Here is an 18464-nt window from a genome sequence, read left to right as displayed (position 1 = left end):
ATTCCCTAGGGCCTGTCCCCCGCCTTAAAGAATGGGCAGGATTTCACCAGGGAGGGGAGCCAGGCGGGGTTGGGAAGAGAACATGCTGGGAAGGAGGTTGCAGCATTGGCCAGCATAGAGCATTCCTTGGTGTTCAGTGGTGGAATGCGGGTGGAGGGTGTGTTGGGGGCTTGCTGTAGTGTGGTTTAGATGCTAGTACACTTTGATCCAGCAATTCCACTTATAAGAATTTGTCCCAAGGGACTAATCCATACAAACGCACAAAAATGTGTGCACCAGGCTATTCAATCACAGCATTGTTTTTTTAAAAGGAAACATAATAGACACGGGGGACTCCAAAACGGGGAGGGGTGGGGGTGAGAGTTGAAAAATTACCGATTGGGTACTGTGTTCACTTATTTGGGTGATGGGTTCACTAGAAACCCAAACCTCAGCATTACACAATTTCCCCATGTAACACACCTGCCCATTTACCCCAACTCTAAAATAAAGTTAAATGAAAAATTAATAATAAAGGAAACAGCCTAAATATCCAGTAATAGCAAAGCAATGATCTAAAATATGGCACATCCAAAAATAAGGAGTTATTTGACATTTAATAAAAATGACAAATTAGGTATGCCTGACAGGGAAATGTGCTCGCAATATGTTAAGTAAAAAAACAGATTATAAAACAGATGGTAATCTTATTTTTATAAAGTAAATTAACATTTCCATTGATATGTAAATTTATGGACAGAAAAATGTTTGCAGGAATAAGAACCAAAATGTTTATAGTCATTATCTCTGGGTTATAGAATTAAAAGTGACTTTTCTATTATGGTGGTGTTGTTATTGTTATTTTTTTCATTTTTTTCTCATGCTACCTTGTCTAAGATATTATTATTTTTATCTATATATATTTCCTATTTAGTCTACAATGAATATATGTTTGGTAATCATTTTAGAAAGTACAAAATTCCATGCCAGGTAGTCTGAACCTAACTCATAGGTGATGTAAATTAACTTTTTATAAATTGAGTAATTGACAATGCCCTAAGCAAGTGAGCCAGTTAAAAGAGTTTCATTGAAACCCTCTGGGAAATTGAAGACACTATTGACAAGATAGCAAAAAGTATTCTCTGGCCTGTATTTCTCTTTTAAATTCTGATTTTGGAATGTTGCTTTTCTGCACAAGATGGTGGCAAGTTAATACTTTAAAGGGAATAGCACAGCAGGTTTAGACCTTGTCAGGTCAGTGTGATCGGGCCACCAAAGTATCCAATTCAGGGCAGCATTTTGTAAACCAGCAAAGCAGCCAGATTAACCTTGAGTAGTAAAATTCCAGTTGTGGGTCTGGAGTGTGGCTTTGTCACTGATATTGTTTTTCTGGTTTTGTTTTGGGGCAGCAAATGGTTGAATGTCAGAAGTGTCCTGGGGCCCCCTGGCTTGTGCCCAAATCATGTCCACTCCTGTGAACTTTCCTTACAGGAAAACCTGATTGGCGCCCTCTTGGCGATCTTCGGGCACCTCGTGGTCAGCATTGCGCTTAACCTCCAGGTAAGTTTCAGTTACCAGCACTGTCTGGGGACAGAGACACAGCAGACAAGTCAGGGTGTCTTATCCAGGTCCAGCTGCCTCCTCTCTGCAGGGCCTTGCCTACTGCATCCCTGGGCTGCACCTGGGACAATACCTTGTGGGCCATTCCAGGATTTCTCTTGATTCAGTGGCCCCACTCCATCCCGCCCTCGCCCTCCTAGCCAGGTCCTCACTGTCTCTCCTTGGGCTTTGCAGTGACCTCCTGCTAGCTTCTCTGGCTCTGGTCTCATCCCTCTTTGCCTTGCTGCAAAGCTGCTGGAATTACCATAGTTTTGTTAAATTCAACTCTAATTACAGCACTGTTCGTTACTTAAAAGCCTCAGGGATGCCCTCTACAGCTGCTGTGGATCCCCCCACTGACCTCCAAATCCCCTCGGCCTGTCTGAGTTCACAAGCAGCTGTGGTGTGTAGCAAGTTGATAGCTAATGAGCTTCTCATGGGGGCACCAAGGAGCTGGTGTTACTGGCATGCAGGCACAGTTGGGGTGTGCCCTGGGGGAGCAGGACGTTAATGCCCCTGGAGGCTGCCTTCTGCCAGCAGGGGTGGGAGGCAGGGAATAAATGCCCCAGGCTCTTATCCTCTGCTAGGATGATTCTAAGGTGAGATTCACAGGGTTTTTCAGAGGGTCCCCTGTGGGACTGAGTCCCAGTTGCCCACGGGACTAATTCGCTCATGAATGCACCTTTCATCTCTGTTCCCTGCCTCACTTTCCCCTTCCCTTACTCGTGCTCCCTGGAATTATCTCATACAGACTACCTGCTCCCACATTCTTGTCTCAGGGACTGCTTCTGGGAAACCCAAATAAGACTTGATACCTGCTAACAGGATGAATCCCACAGCACACTGGCCGGCTTCACTCCACCAGCACTGCCCAGCTTCTGCCTGCAGTGAACTGCTCTCCCTCCCTGGAGCAGGCAGGAGACTGTGATCCCTGTGGGCACACACTTGTGCCTTGTTCACCTGTACTCTATGCATCTCAGCTCTGGGATGTGTATGTTTCTGTGTGTCGCTGAGACCACGTGGTCTCTTAGCTACTTGTCTGGTTCATTCTCTTCTTTCTCCAGGGCAGCATCTCTGGTTGTTTATCTGCTTCTGGGCAGCCCACATCATGATCCTCCCCAAATGGCAGATTTGGCCCTCTAAGTCAACATGACTTTCTAGCCTGCTTTAGTTACTGCTTCAGTTTCGATGTCCCGGGTTCACATTTCCCCCCAAAAAAGAATATTGACCATGCTTGAGCCACGTATCCACCCCAGGGAGAGCAAGGCCCACTGATACCCACACAACTGCCCAGCGAGAGCTGCTGGCATGTAGACAGGAAGGAGTGTGCCGAACACGCAGTCATCCAAACGTGGGGAATCCTGGAAACTGCAGAGAGAGGGAGGAGGTCGACCCAAGGGCCAGGCCAAGTGGGATCCTTAGACTATGGCTCCCACCCTGAGACTGCATTGCCTGTGACGTGCATTAGAAATGCCTGTTTTCAGGCTCATCCACACCTCTCTGAGACTGACTCAGGAAGAGGCCCAGGTGGGTATTTTGACAGCGCTTCTCAGGGGATTATAAGGATTCCCAGCCTGTTGGAGAGCTACTGTCCTAGAATTTAGATCTAGTATTTAGATCCCTACTGTCTTACTCTTCTCTGAGTCAGGACTCCACAAGAACCTGACAAGTCTTCCCAATTTATTTGCAAGTTGGGGGTAGATTTAGGGTACCTACATCATAGCATTTTTTTCCCCAAACATCTGAGCAAATTGCATTATTTCTCGGGTTTCTAGAAGTACTGCCACATCCGCCTGGCAGGCTCCAAGGATTCCCGGGCCTATTTCAAGACCAAGACATGGTGGCTGGGCCTGTTCCTGATGCTTCTGGGCGAGCTGGGTGTGTTCGCCTCCTACGCCTTCGCGCCGCTGTCACTCATCGTGCCCCTCAGTGCAGTTTCTGTGATAGGTAAGACCAGGGCTGCCCCACCCTCCCCTGGGGTGCTCCCAGCTGCGTGACCAGAGTGCCACCGCCAGGATCAAAGGTGCCCATTGAACAAACCAGCTTTAGCTTGGAGAATAATAGCCTAATACAAAGGGCTTCAGACACACCAGGCCCTGTAAGTGCTTACAGATATTAATTCTGCTAATCCTCCAGCCACCTGTTGAGGGAGATGTTGTTGTTATCCCCATTTAACAGATGAGGAAACTGAGGCACGGGGTAATGAAATTACTTTCCCCAAATGACACAGCTAGTGAGTAACAGGGCTGGGATATGAACTGGGCTGTCTGGCTCCAGGATCTGTTTAAGATTCAGAAAGCTTATTAGAATTGCTTTTTATTTCTAAAAGAAGAAGGAAGATAAACCTTTACCCATGCATCTTTTCACCATCAAGATACATTAAGCTTGTCACTGAGTGCAGTGGCTTGTACCTGTAATCCCAGCTACTTGGGAGGCTGAAGTGGGAGGATCGCTTGAGGCCAGGAGTTTGAGACCAGCCTGGGCAACATGGAGAGACCCCCATCTCTACAAAATGAAACAAACAAACAAAAAAGAAAAACAATTAGCAGGGCATGGTGGTATGCACCTGTGGTCCTAGCTACTTGGGAAACAGAAGCAGGAGGATCCCTTAAGTCCAGTGTTTGAGTGCTGCAGTGAGCTTCGATTACACAATTGCACTCCAGCCTGGGTGACAGAGCAAGACCCCGTCTATTGAAAATACAAATTAAGCTTTTGTAGGGTTTGGGGCCAGGCCAAGCTGGTCTCAAATTCTTGAGCTCAAACTATCTGCCTGCCTTTCCTCCCAAAGTGCTGGGACTACAATTGTAAGCCACCACACTGGCCATTAACCTTCTCATCTGCCGGCTTTCTGTGATTTCTGTAATCACTGAACCAGTGTTTCAGAACATTTGAACCAACTAAAAGACAAGGGAGCTTTAATGTTCATGAGAACACAAGCAAAACAGAATTAGAAAAAAAAAATTCTTCTTAAAGAAAAGATGTTAGTAGATTAGTGAACAATAGCTTTTTTGTGTGCATAGCAGCCAGGACAATGAACTTGCTTTGAAATATTTCTTTCCATTTTGCTGGCAAGCACTACTCTGCCCAGATGCTCTTCTCTGCTCTTAAAGGAGAAAGTCATATTTTGGGTCTTATTCCTCCTTGAGTTAAGAGGTTCTCTTCTATGCAAGGGATGGCAGACGCATGGTAACTATGTGCCCCTCCCTTCCTGTGCTCAAGGCAGACATCGTTAATCAATCATGGCACTCCTTCCTGGAGAGCATAGATGGGGCCTCAGAATTCTCAGTGCTTCCAACAGTTACTACCAATCACCAAGAGGTGGCAAGGGAGCAGAAACCTATTTACTTTCCCTGATCCTGTTATAAGTCCCGGTTTTTCCTAACCAGGGTTGCTGAACTGGCAGCTTGCAAAGTGAATGAGGTCCTCAGACATGGTGTGTGTTTTTTCCCACACAGTACTTTTTTAATGTAATTTGAATGTCTTTAGCTGAGGCAAGTAGTTTGCCAGAGTCTCAGCCTTTCCCTGTTGTCTTACTTCCAGACCATTTTCTATGTTTGTGTTATGTTACTCCCCAGCCCCTGTATGTGATCATACCTGTAGCCTTATCACTCTGCTCTGCCCACTGCAGGTATCTCCAAAGGGCTCCCAAACCTTTTTCACAATGAGAAATAAGTGTCTAAGTGACTGGTGCTTTAAATATTAGTCTTCGAATTTTAATAAGGTTCAAATAACCAAATTCTTTTTTTTTTTTAAAGAGGCCAAGTTATAATGATAAAACTTCAGATATCAGCCACTGGAAATGAAGGGGCCCTATAGCTTCTGAGGTCATCCAGTGAGGAGTAATATTAAAAATAATAATGATTATCACTTATTGGATATCTATGACTTAACCATCACAGCTCCAGGTACTTTTAGTAATAATACTAGCTTAGTTATTGAGATTGACTGTGTGCCAAATGACTTACATATATCATTGAATTACCCCTATCATTCAGAAAAGTAATTTTCAATGGTGGGCTGGTAAACCACCTCTCAGAGAGACAAAGGAGAAGAAAAAGAAGAGGAGATGGAGGGATGGAGAAAGGGGATGGAAAAGTGGAAAGGAGAAAAGGAAGACCTGATTTGTAGCGCTTGCCAGTTTATATGGTATAGACATTATCACTCCCACTGTGGCTGATTTCAAGCTACGGATGGTTTTCCGAATATTTAACAAAATATTTAACATTCTATGAGCTGGTGCCAGCTGGATCTAACACCGTATTTCATAGACTAGAGAACTGAGACTCAGGTGAAGTGACATATCCAAGGACACACAGCCAGAAGAGGCAGAACTAGGGTAGTGAGTGATCCAGGTCTGTTCACAGTGACTGCCAGCCCTATCCTTTCGGGCAGTCCCAAGGGCGTTTGAGTACATCTGTGAACGTGTAAGAGCCAGGGAGAGGAAAGAGCCGGGGGAAATATCAGAGGTGGGTGTTACAGTGGAAGAAGTAAGAGCCTGGCCTCCTGCAGTCCTGGGTTCAAGTCTTGCCTTCCCCTACCACCTTCATGATCTCGAGTGGGCCCTTTACCTCTCTCAGCTTCAGTGTCCCCATTTGTCAAATAGGAATAATGAGAGTACCCACCTCCAAGGGTGAACATGCCAGAAATAACTTGTGTAAATTGCCTGTCACACAGCAGGTACTCAATGCTTCTAGCCTTGTAGGAAATCCTCAGGAAGGAAGGCTCCTCTCTGAGCCTCCCTTTCCTAGATGGAATCACACAGGAACCAAGCTCTTGGCAGCATGAGTGACAGGTTAGGAAGTACCAAGCTCCAATGCAAAGAAGCCACCCAGAGGGCATGGGTGAAGGGATGCCCTTTAGCTGACAGCAGCCTCAATTCCCTTTTCTTTGTGCTTCATTTTTCAGCTAGTGCCATCATAGGAATCATATTCATCAAGGAAAAGTGGAAACCGAAAGACTTTCTGAGTAAGTTCAGTGATTTGAGCTGTGTCCTTGATTTTATATGAACGCTTTTTATTAATTGTAAAACCAGTTCACTCTAATTCAGAGGTTATCTGCCTCCTGCTGTCCTCTGTGGTTCTATGTTCTGCCCTCAACAGGCTCCTGAGAGCTGGATTTTTTAATCAGGGGTTCTCAAGCCTGGCCACACCTCAGAATCATCGGTGAGGCTTTTAAAAATGGACTTTTATCCATCCCATTGGATCAATTTTGAGCATCTATTATTGGGATTTTAGGAGGCCTAAGAAAAGAAACCCTCTCTCCCTGACTGAGTTCTAAAGCAATGGGAATCAAACACAGATGATCAGAAGTCATGCCTTACTCCTAATAAAAGCTAGATTAGAGCATTTTAGGTGAGCTAGATTAAAGCATAAAGCTGCTCAGGTGAGCAGCCAAGGGAATGTCCTTGCACTCTCCCCACAGGACCCTCCAGCTCCCAGTCAGACCTTGGGCGGGTCCCCCCAAGAAACACTTGGGTTTACAGAGTGGAGACACTTAGCCAGAATTATTGCCTCACATAGTTTGGGCCAGAGAAGGAAGAAAAAAGATCAAAGCCCCAGTATTTAATTTTTTTATTTTTTTAAGAAGATTAGCTCCACCTAAATTGAGAAATGTGGACCAATAGGGCAAGAGGCAGAAGCGTCACTTTAATGGAGGTCCCTCCACATGGAAACCCAAGAAGTGGGGAAGAAGCGTTCCCCACAAAACACCTACTAAGTCCCATGTTGTGTTATAGGTGCTGGGAATACAGCAGTAGGAAAGATGGGGCTTCTGCTCACAGAGATTATAGTCGTGTGTGTGTGTGTGTGTGTGTGTGTGTGTTGTGGGAGGGGAGAGATACAATAAACAAGCAACTAAATGAAATAATTTTAGGTTGTAGTGAGTTTTTCAGAGAAAATTGAATGCTTTTGGGGACTGGGGAGATGGGAACACTTTCCTAGACTGATCAGGGTCAGACTCTCTGAGGTGATTTTTCCCCCCAACTTTTAATTTAATTTCAGGGGTACATGTGCAGGATGTGCAGGTTTGTTACATAGGGCAACATGCGCCATGGTGGTTTGCTGCACAGATCATCCCATCACCTAGGTATTAAGCCCAGCATCCATTAGCTATTCTTCCCAATGGGCTCCCTCCCCCAAACCCCCACCCTCCAACAAGCCCCAGTGTGTATTGTTCCCCCACCATGTGTCCATGTGTTCTCATCATTCAGCTCCCACTTAAAGTGAGGACATGCAGTATTTGGTTTTCTGTTCCTGCATTAGTTTGCTGAGAATAATGGCTTCCACCTCCATCCATGTCCCTTCAAAGGATATGATGTCATTCTTTTTTTTGGCTGCATAGTATTCCATGGTGTATACGTACCACATTTTCTTTATCCCTCTGTCATTGATAGGCATTTAGGTTGATTCTATGTCTTTGCTATCGTGAATGTGCTGCAGTGAACATATGTGCACATGTATCTTTATAATAGAACAATTTATGTTCCTTTGGGTATATACCCAGTAATGGGATTGCTGGGTCAAATGGTATTTCTACCTCTAGGACTTTGAGGAATCACCACACTGTCTTCCACAATCGTTGAACTAATTTACACAAGGAGGTGATTTTTAAGCCCAGATCCAGGTGATACTAAGGAGATCGCCATCCCCAGGTCTGTGGGCAGGGTTTTCCACATACCAGGAGCCACAGGTGCAAAGGATCCAAGGCAGGAACAAGCTTGGTTTGTCCAAGTCTCGGTAAGGCTGTGTAGCCAGAGGGTAATGAATAAAGTGAGAGGGAGATCGGTGAGACATGGAGGACTGGCTGATGTGTAGGCCTTATGTGCCATACTGAGGAGTTGAGGAGTGACGTGATGGTGGCCCAAGCTCTGTCCTCAGAGATTCTGAGCTCTGGGCTGGGGCCGGGGCATTGGCATTCTTATAGAGCTTCCCAGGGTGAAGTGTATACTGATGCCTGCAAATCACTTTGAAATGCATCAAAAATAAGATGAATTAATGCATGGATAGAGAGATGGATAGGTATGTGAGAAAACAAGTATAATGAAAGGTCAGTTTAGAATCTGGCTGTTGGGACTATGGGTACTCACTATACAACTTTTTGAACTTTAATATATGTCTGAAAAATTTTAAAACAGAACTTCAGGGAGAGAAAATTTCCAAGATGTTGTGGATATACAGCCAAGTTTGGGGACCACTCTGAATCATTGATATAGAATAAGATCAAGGTATGACCAAGAGGCCAAAAAAGAAAAGAATTTTACTCTAAAAAAAAAAAACGGAACTTTGCCAAAAGAAAAAAGTAGAGACTTTGGAGCTACTGCCAAGAAGGCCAAATGACAGACTGAATTTCAGTAGTCTTAATGATGGGGCAAGGTGGTTAGGGCTGGTTCTAAGACCAGTATAGAAGTTTGCATCCCTTTGGGAATACTCTAGGTAATCCTAGGATGAGAGCCGTGCTAGTCCAAGCAGTGCCCTATGTGACTTGGAAAAAGAAGGCCCCTCTGGGCATCTGTAGTTTTGTAGGCACAAGCCTTGATGAGCAGACCATGGGCTGGATTTTAGCCCATCTCACCTATTGAGCCAGGTGCCCTTGTGCAGTGAGCAACCTGCACAGCTGAATATGGCTGTTTTACCTGGAGTTCCATTACATTCAGCAAACATTCACTCAGTGCTAGACCTGTGTTGGACACTGCAGGTGTGGAGATGAGTAAGACCCATCCCTGCCTGAAGAAAACTTTAGATAACAGACTTACTTTATTGAGTTTAACCGTGGCTCATTCATTCATTGAACAATTGAACAACCGTTTTTTGAGCACCTCCTACATTTACGAGGCCTAGTACTGAGAATAAAGATAAAAGACATTTAACGTGGTATCACATTTTCTCTAGACAGTGGGATGAAATAGGCAAAGTTAGTTCTATTAGTTCTATCCCAGAAAAGTCCAGAGGCCTGTGGTCACCATAAGTGTGTCTTAGAACTCTCAGCCATTTTTTGGCTGCCTGGGGCTGGGCTGGACCTTGGAGGCTTTTCACCAACCTTACAGAGTTCAATAGGAGTGTGACAAGACTCCAGGGGAGAGATAAGAGCCATGCCACCTGGACCACTAACAGTTCTCTGACAGGTCTGTGGAGTAGAATATTGATAGTAATTATATTGTTATTATATAGTTCCCTTGGCGTTAGGTTAAATAGCCAGTTGAGAAAGGATGAGGTAATTTTTAAAAGGTACGTGTTGAGCTCTGAAGGTTTGCCTTTATGTTTTATTTTATTTGTTTTTTTAGTTTGCCCATAAAGTGATTTTAGCTTTAAAATGTTACCTGTAAAATGCACATTAAAATCACAGTGCAATACCATCATGGCTAAAATGAAAAAGACTAAATGTAAGTCTTGACAAGAATGTAACTAGAACTGTCTTACTCTACTGGCGGGAGTGTAAATTGGTACAGCCACTGGGGAAAAACATTTGACACTAACTACCAAATTGAACATCCACATATCCTATGGAGGAATTCCACCCCTCATTTTATACTCAACAGAAATGCATACATTTGTTTCTCAAATGACATGTACGAGAATGTTCACAGCAACATTATTTTTTATAACTCCAGGCTGGAGACTCCTCAAATGCCCCCCAGCAGTAGAATGGATAAATTGTGTTGTATTCACACAGTGGACGACTGTACACAGTGAGAACAAATGAACTGCCACTGTGCCCCACAACGCAGATGAATCTCAGAAACATCATGCTGAGTCAAAAGAGATCACACTGTATGGGTCCATTTGTATAAAGCACAAAGCTAGGCAAAGCCATCAGTGCTGTTACAGGTCAAGATAGTGTAACCCTGAGGGTGGGGTCTAGCAATCGAAAGGGTGGGGTCTAGTGATCAATTTCACAAATGAGAAATTTCAGTATCCGGCTAATGTTCTCTTTCTCCATCTGGGAGCTGGTTTCATGAGTGTGTTCAGTTTGGGAGAATTCCTCAAGCACTTTTTGTATGCATGTTATACTTCATTAAAGTTTTTTATTTTTTTACATTAATTGTTTTTTAAACAAAATTAAGGAAAATCATTTATTTTTTAAAGTAAAGAAAAACCAAAAATACAAACAATACCAGGTCATGGTATGTTGCAGGAGAAGTCTGTTTTTTCATGGCTGAGAACGTGTACCGTATCTTGGGCCTGTTGTTGCAATGAGTCCGTGACAGCCTCTCTTCCCTGCAGGGCGCTACGTCTTGTCCTTTGTTGGCTGCGGTTTGGCTGTCGTGGGTACCTACCTGCTGGTGACATTCGCACCCAACAGTCACGAGAAGATGACAGGCGAGAATGTCACCAGGCACCTCGTGAGCTGGCCTTTCCTTTTGTACATGGTAAGAGAAGCCTCCAGTCGTTCCCCCTGAGATGGCAGGAGGGAGATCAAGTCCTAGAAACCAGAAACGTGAATACCCAGCAATAGGGGATTCCGTGAGTTGCGGCACATTTTACCAGCATGAAAGACTGTGCTTCTGGAGAGTACACAGCTCATGGCGAAATGCTTGTTTCATTTATGTAATATCAAAACTCTACTGGTGGGAGTGTAAATTGGTACAGCCACTTGGGAAGAACATTTGACACTAATTACCAAATTGAACATCCACATATCCTATGGAGGAATTCCACCCCTCATTTTATACTCAACAGAAATGCATACATTTGTTTCTCAAATGACATGTACGAGAATGTTCACAGCAACATTATTTTTTATAACTCCAGGCTGGAGACTCCTCAAGTGCCCCCCAGCAGTAGAATGGATAAATTGTGTTGTATTCACACAGTGGATCACTGTACACAATGAGAACGAATGAACTGCCACTGTGCCCCACACAGTAATATCAAAACCATTATGATGTCAGTTTTATTTTTTAGAGGTGTGTATAGGTATGTGGTCATGTAATATACCTAGGAAGGCCTGGATGGGAAAGCAAATTCCATCAGTAGTTGGCTCTGGGAGATAGTGTTATGACTCAGTTCTTATTTCCTCTTCATCTTTATGAATTGTCCAAAATTTCTACAGTAACCATTTCAAACTTTTATGGTAAGGGGAAGAAAAAGTTAAAACTGTAAACCATTTAAGAATGTTATTTTATTTTTTTTCCCAGTATCACACTGCTGATAGAAGCCCAGGAGACACGGGAAATTTTGTCTCCTAACCCCTCCGCCAGAGCTCAGTCCTCTGCCCCAGTTCTATCCCATTTTAAGTCTATAAATCAACTGATTAAGGAAAACATCTAAAGTATGTGATAAAGCTACTGGTACGTTCTTGTTCCATGCCCTGCGCTGTGCTAAACACATTTTTATATATCATCTCAGATTCTCTTAACCCTATAAAGTAAATGTTCTTCCCATTTTATGGGTGAGAAAACCAGGGCTCTGAGAGGTTAGTTGACCTGCTCAGAGTTCATAAAAGCAGGGTTGGATTTGAAGGCCGGGCCCACCTGGCCTCAGGTGCCATCTTCCTTCCCCGTGGCCTGCCGACAAAGGTGTTCACTGTTTTCCTCTGACATAAACAGCCTGGTCTCTGATTGAGTCTAGAGGCCCTGGAACATCCTTTTTCCTCAGATTATCCACAAGGCAGAGGATCACTTCCCCTGAAATGGGGGCTGTGTCATTTCCCAACAGGCAGCCAGCCCCAGCATGTAGTTGGTGACAGAGCAAAAGACCGCCTCCTTGGGCAAAGCGTTACCCCAGAACAGGCCTTTCACTCAGAGGATTGAAGCCCAAGACTTCCTAAGTGCTGTGTGGCCTTAGCCAAGTCGCTTTCCTTCTCTGTTTCCCTCTCTGTAAAGTGGCAAGAATCTCTGGACTTAAAATTGCTATTGGGAGATCCAGGAAGTAGCATTTAAGTCACCCAGAAGGTGGTAGATGCTCAGTGAATGATTCTGTTGTCTTACTTCATCATGACTGGGAGGCAGTGCTGCCAGCTGGAGAGATTTGGCCAAACCAAATTCAGTCAATATTTATTGAGCGTCTGCTGTGTACTAGACACTATGGTTATAAAAAATAAATGAGACATGCCCACAGTACTCACGGACTGTTGGGAGGCACCACATATGCACAGCCATCTCATGATATAATGTCCAGTGCTATTCCAGTGTTCATTTTAGAATCATGGAGAACGGGCCACATGTGGTGGCTCACACCTGTAATCTCAGCACTTTGGGAGGCCGAGGTAGGAGGATTGCTTGAGCCCAGGAACTTGAGACCAGTGTGGGCAATGTGGCAAAACCCCGTCTCTATTTGGAAAAAAAAAAAGTAAAAATTAGCCAGGTGTGGTGATGCATGCCTGTATTACCAGCTACTAAGGAGGCTAAGGTGGGAGGATAGCTTTGAGCCCTGGAGGTCAAAGCTGCAGTGAGCCATGATCACAGTACTGCACTCCAGCCTGAGTGACACAGTGAGACCCTGTCTCAAAAAAAGAAAAAGAAAAAAAAATCATGGAGAATGGCTGAAGAATTGGGACCCCTCAAATGCAGGCACAGTGGTTGGGAATGTTGATGATTGACGGCACATCCACTTGATGAAGTATTCTGCAGCAATTAAAGATAATTATGACAACTTCACAAAACATGAAGATTGTTTATGGTAACTAAAAACAGCCCAGTACAAAATCGTGCATTGACTATAATGACAACTCGATAAAATATGGATTCACTGGAACAAAGACAAAGAAGAAACAGGGGGAAATGAAAGCAGCTGTGTTTTATGGTCTCTAATTAGAAGGAATGTTTTAAATGTTTCAAAATGCCCATTAATGTTTCTGTGTTTTTTTAATACTAAATCAGCTTTGATAAGGGGTTTGGGATAGGCAAATGGGACTAAGCTGTTGTCAAAGTTTTCTGCTTTAGTTGCACTGGGCGCTAGGGCTGGCTTAACTTCTTGGGAAAGTGTTAGCAAATATCTGGGCTTTTAAGGGGTAGAAAGGAACAGTTGTTGATGCAAGGAGGGGGAGCTTCTCAAACTCGGACTTGCCGTCGTCTAATGGTAAGTTTCTACTGATAGAGCACCAGACAGTGTGGCCTAGCAGGAAAGTGCATGGGCCTGGGAGCCAGACTGTCCAGGTTTAAATTCCTCTGTGCCACGCCATCGTGGTAGTACCTGCTTCGTAGAGTTATTGTGCTGATTTAGTGAGTTTAACGTAGATAAAATGCTTAGAACACTGCCTGGCGTACAAGGAGACGTCATTTAGTGTAAGCTATGATTATGGGCCCATAAAAAGAATTCTTAACCCTACTCCACAGAGGGTTAACTAAGGTTTAGAGAAGTTAAGTGACTTACCCAAGGCCACACGACTAGTTTAGAGGCAGACCCAAATTCCAGCCCAGGTCTCCCTGACTCCAAATGCCTTCCCCATTCTACTCTGTGAAGCTTCACACTGGAAGCTTGGCTGGGAGCACAGGGAGTGTATACTCACATTCTTTATTTATGTAGTTATTTATTTTTTTGAGATGGAGCCTCGCTCTGTCTCCCAGGATGGAGTGCAGTGGCATGATCTCAGCAATTCTCCTGCCTCAGCCTCCTGAGTAGCTGGGATTACAGGCAGATGCCACCACACCCAGCTAATTTTTTTTTTTTTTTTTTTTTTTTGTATTTTTAGTAGAGACCGGGTTTCACCATGTTGGCCAGGCTGGTCTTGAACTCCTGACTTCAGGTGATCCACCCGCCTTGGCCTCCCAAAGTGCTAGGGTTACAGGTGTGAGCCACCGTGCCTGGCCTCACATTCTTGACCAAATAGGTTGGTGAACAAGTGTCTCCCTCTTGGACCAACCCATTGTTTTAATGGGGATGCCCATGGAGCAGTGGAGTGGGAAGAAACCATCTCAGCCTGATGCATCTTGGCCCTCCAAGAAAGAGTGGATATGAGAGCAGCACGTCACCCTCAAAGCTTCAGCCTCAGGACAACAGGGAATTCCTTCTCAGTACTAGCCAGGGATTAGAGAGATTCACTCTGTGTTTCCCTTTTCCCCTGAACGTCTAACAGTAGTTTGGGAAATGCTGAATCATAGCTCAGTCATTCCCTTTCAACCCTGTGACTCTGGTGATGGCCCAGCCCACCAGGGTCTCCCAGTCTCGCCTACTTCTGTGGTCCCCACTGACCCCCCTGCTTGCTGCCTTCCACAGCTGGTGGAGATCATTCTGTTCTGCTTGCTGCTCTACTTCTACAAGGAGAAGAACGCCAACAACATTGTCGTGATTCTTCTCTTGGTGGCGTTACTTGGTAAGTTGGCATCTGGATGATTGAGTTTTGCCACCACCAAGAAGCACCAAATGGAAATGTGGGTTTTGTTTGCAGAGCTGTAGCCGCTGGACACAGAAGTTGCTTGAGACTGGCTGAGGTTGTTCTGTCTCCATCAGTGGCTCTGGGGAGCTGGGTCCCTGCTGACCGGAGGCAAACTCCAGTGCTCCAGGAGCCTCCAATCTAAAGGGAGAAAATAGCAGTAAACGACTAGCCAAATTCATAGGTCATGTAAGTTTGGGCAATAACAATTCCAATGAGGAAGAATAAAGCAGAGTGAGGATGAGGTGAGTTAGGTTGTTTCAGAGACGGTAGTAGTAGAGCATGCCCCAGCGATTGAGCCCTGAAAAGATCCATGCAAAACCTATCAGAGCTTAGGAATTCATTCTGATTCAAAGGTAAAACTAGATTTTGTCATCTATTTTTTCTTTTCCTTTTAGAGGGATGGGTGCTGTGGAAGAGATAGCTCCTGAATCAGCTTGAGGCTAGAACTGCATATTAATTTTTCCTTTTTTTTTTTTTTGAGACAGTCTTGCTCTGTCACCCAGGCTGGAGTGCAGTGGTACAATCTTAGCTCTCTGCAGCCTTGACCTCCTGGCCTCAAGTGATCCCCCTGCCTCGGCCTCCCAAAGTGCCAGGATTATAGGCATGAGGCCCTGTGCCTGGCTAGAACTGCATATAATTTTATAGCTAAATAGAGCTATGGGGAATCCATCCTTCCTGAGGAGAAGCAGACAGAGGCGGAGGAGCAGGCTGGTGTCAGGGCTGGTGAAGCCTGCTACCACGCTGCTCTTGTGTGGCCTCAGGCTAGTGACCCTCCCTCCTTAAGCCACGCTGTCCACTTCTCTAAAGGGGGGGGCCTATGAGAACATCCAAGTCACGGAAGGGAGTGGGGGTTAAATGAGATGTGCACAGGTGGCTAATATGTGCATTTTTCTTCCAACCTTCCTACTGTGTGCCCTACCACCGCCACAAGCCATCAACCAAATAGATACCTGTCACCGAAGACAGGGTTTCCTTAATTTTTTAACAGCTCTGTTGAGATATAATTTACATACCATGAAGTTCACCTGTTTAAAGTATACAATTCAGTGGTTTTTAGTATTTCATAGAGTTGTGAAACCATCATCCTAATCTAATTTTAGAACATTTTGTTACCCCCAAAAGAAACCCTGTGCCCATTAGCAGTCACTCCCTGTTCACCATTTCCCAGCCTCAGGCAACCACTAAGCTACCTTCTGTCCCTGTAGATTTACCTTTTTGAACACCTTCATAAATAAAGTCATATGCTTTGTGGCCTGATATGACTGGCTTCTTTCACTGAGCATGATGATTCTGAAGTTCACCCACATCATAGCATGAATCAGTCCTTCATTCCTTGGTGACTTTGTTTTCAAAGTGGATGGGAAGGATCACAGCCCTGAAACATCCTCTCCTCTTACGTAGGAAGGCCAGAAGGTTCTGAGGCCATTGGCCAATCCCCTTCTGACTAAGAAGGACTCCCTGATGACAAGTGCCTAAGTGGTTGCTGACGTTTGGAAACAGTAGCCTAATGGGTGAGGAGCCCAAGAGACACTGCGTGTTGGGGGTGTTGGCAGGAGAAAGCGAAATAAACCAAAGCTGAAGAATAGGAAAGCAAAGCACAGCAGCAGGGACCGGGGGCTTCACCTGGACCACGCTTGGGGGCCGTCTCTAACTCCTGTTTGGCAGGGCAGTCTGAAAGTCTGCAGTTAGAAGACATTTCTGAACAGTAGGGTGGAGCAAGGGTCTCCACAGGGAGATGAGCAGGATGCTTCGCTGGGTACACAGAGAGAATATTAGAACTTCAATCATTTTTTCTCTGCCTTTTAAATTATATTCCTGTACAAATTTTATAACATGCCTACCATTTAAGTTCAGGGTCACATGACTAATTTGAAAACAGATACACACATATTGGAAATGTTTGCACATATGCACAGGGATGTGCATTCCAAAACACTGGAGAAATGTTTTTAAAAATACAAGTGACCAGCTGGGCGCGGAGGCTCACGCCTGTAATCCCAGCTATTAGGGAGGCAGAGATGGGAGGGTAGCTTGAGCCCAAGAATTCGAGACCTGCCTGGGCAATATAGCGAGACCCTGTTGTCCACAAAAAGGAAAAAAAAAATACAACAACAACAAAAAATACAAGTGACTGAGCACTAAAAAACCCAACAATTCCTAAGCTGTTTACCCAACACATGTTTTTCCTGTGGTTGCCATGAGACTGGTAAGTTCATTGATCCACTCAGATCCTTTTGGCCACAGTGCTGGGCACTCCGGGCCTCAGAGAACTGAACTTACTGCCTATGCTTGGCAGTTTAGAAGTGACGTCTAGGATTACCTGCAGGGGGTTGGCTTTCCTCCCTCCTTTAGGATGTAGTCCGCACAGAGCATGGGAGTCCATGGGAGAGTTGCACACGAGACCCAGTGCAAACGGCGTCTGTCACCGTGCAAACCGCCAGCTTGACTCTGTTCCTGTTCCCTCCCCTCTGTCTCCCCAAGTCCTTTGGGGTTATAGACTGGCTTTCTGGACCTAACTCTCTGCATTTCCCTGAGGCTCCCCATTCGCCCTTGTCTCCCATCTGCAGGCTCCATGACAGTGGTGACAGTCAAGGCCGTGGCTGGGATGCTTGTCTTGTCCATTCAAGGGAACCTGCAGCTTGACTACCCCATCTTCTACGTGATGTTCGTGTGCATGGTGGCAACCGCCGTCTATCAGGCTGCGTGAGTTACAAATCCTTTTCCTGCTGGGCCCTGCCATTCGGGCTGCTTCTTTTTTGGGGGCCTGATGACGTATGCTGTGAAGCCACAAGGAGGCCAGAACATGCCCCAGGGCCTGGCATCCAGCATGGAGAGAGGAGCTGCTAATTTGCTGAGTTGTCACCTGGAGGGACACCTGCCACTCAAAAGACGAAGCCAGGCCAGGCTCAGTGACCCATGCCTGTAATCCCAGCTCTTTGGGAGGCTGAGGTGGGTGGGTCACTTGAGGCCAGGGGTTTGAGACTAGCCTGGCCAACATGGTGAAACCCCGTCTTTACTAAAAATACAAAAAAATAAAATAAAATTAGCTGGGCATGGTGGCACATGCCTGTAGTCCCAGCTACTCAGGAAGCTGAGACACAGAATTAAAAAAGAAAAAAGAAAGATATACGAAGCCAGCAGTGGATGGATTTTTCCCCACTCCCTCAGAATGTGATAATTTTTGTTTGTTTGTTTGTTTGTTTGTTTGTTTGTTTTTTGAAATAGAGTCTCACTCTGTTGCCTAGGCTGGAGTGCAGTGGAGCCATCTCGGCTCACTGTAACCTCTGCCTCTGGGGTTCAAGTGATTCTCCTGCCTCAGCCTCCCAAGTAGCTGGGACTACAGGTGTGTGCCACCACACCCGGCTAATTTTTGTATTTTTAGTAGAGACGAGATTTCACTTTGTGGGCCAGGCTGGTCTCAAACTCCTAACCTCAAGTGATCCACCCACCTTGGCCTCCAAAGTACTGGGATTACAGGCATGAGCCACAACACCTGGCCAGAATGTGAGAAATTTGTGGTTGGAGGCAGCCTTACTTCCCATCTTCTCCGGGGCAGATGATCGTCTCAGGGGCCT

General features: G+C 45.2%; 1 protein-coding gene across 5 annotated transcripts in view; it reads left to right on the top strand.

Annotated features, from left to right (window-relative positions):
* Positions 1–18464, top strand: part of NIPAL3 (NIPA like domain containing 3) — a 57375-nt gene that overhangs the window by 23077 nt on the left and 15834 nt on the right. For 4 of the 5 annotated variants that reach the window (XM_024928722.4, XM_003810772.5, XM_034958102.3 and 1 more), the window contains exons 2-7: positions 1471–1539; positions 3354–3525; positions 6484–6543; positions 10797–10942; positions 14730–14826; positions 17457–17592. In XM_024928722.4, the coding sequence (XP_024784490.3) occupies positions 1471–1539; positions 3354–3525; positions 6484–6543; positions 10797–10942; positions 14730–14826; positions 17457–17592 (680 nt within the window). The remainder of the gene's footprint in view (positions 1–1470; positions 1540–3353; positions 3526–6483; positions 6544–10796; positions 10943–14729; positions 14827–17456; positions 17593–18464) is intronic. The other variant, XM_034958109.3, reaches the window with a different exon arrangement.

The sequence above is a fragment of the Pan paniscus genome, chromosome 1, assembly GCF_029289425.2.
Source record: "Pan paniscus chromosome 1, NHGRI_mPanPan1-v2.0_pri, whole genome shotgun sequence".
Classification (NCBI taxonomy): Eukaryota; Metazoa; Chordata; class Mammalia; order Primates; family Hominidae; genus Pan; species Pan paniscus.
This window is presented reverse-complemented; position numbering and strand designations above follow the sequence as displayed.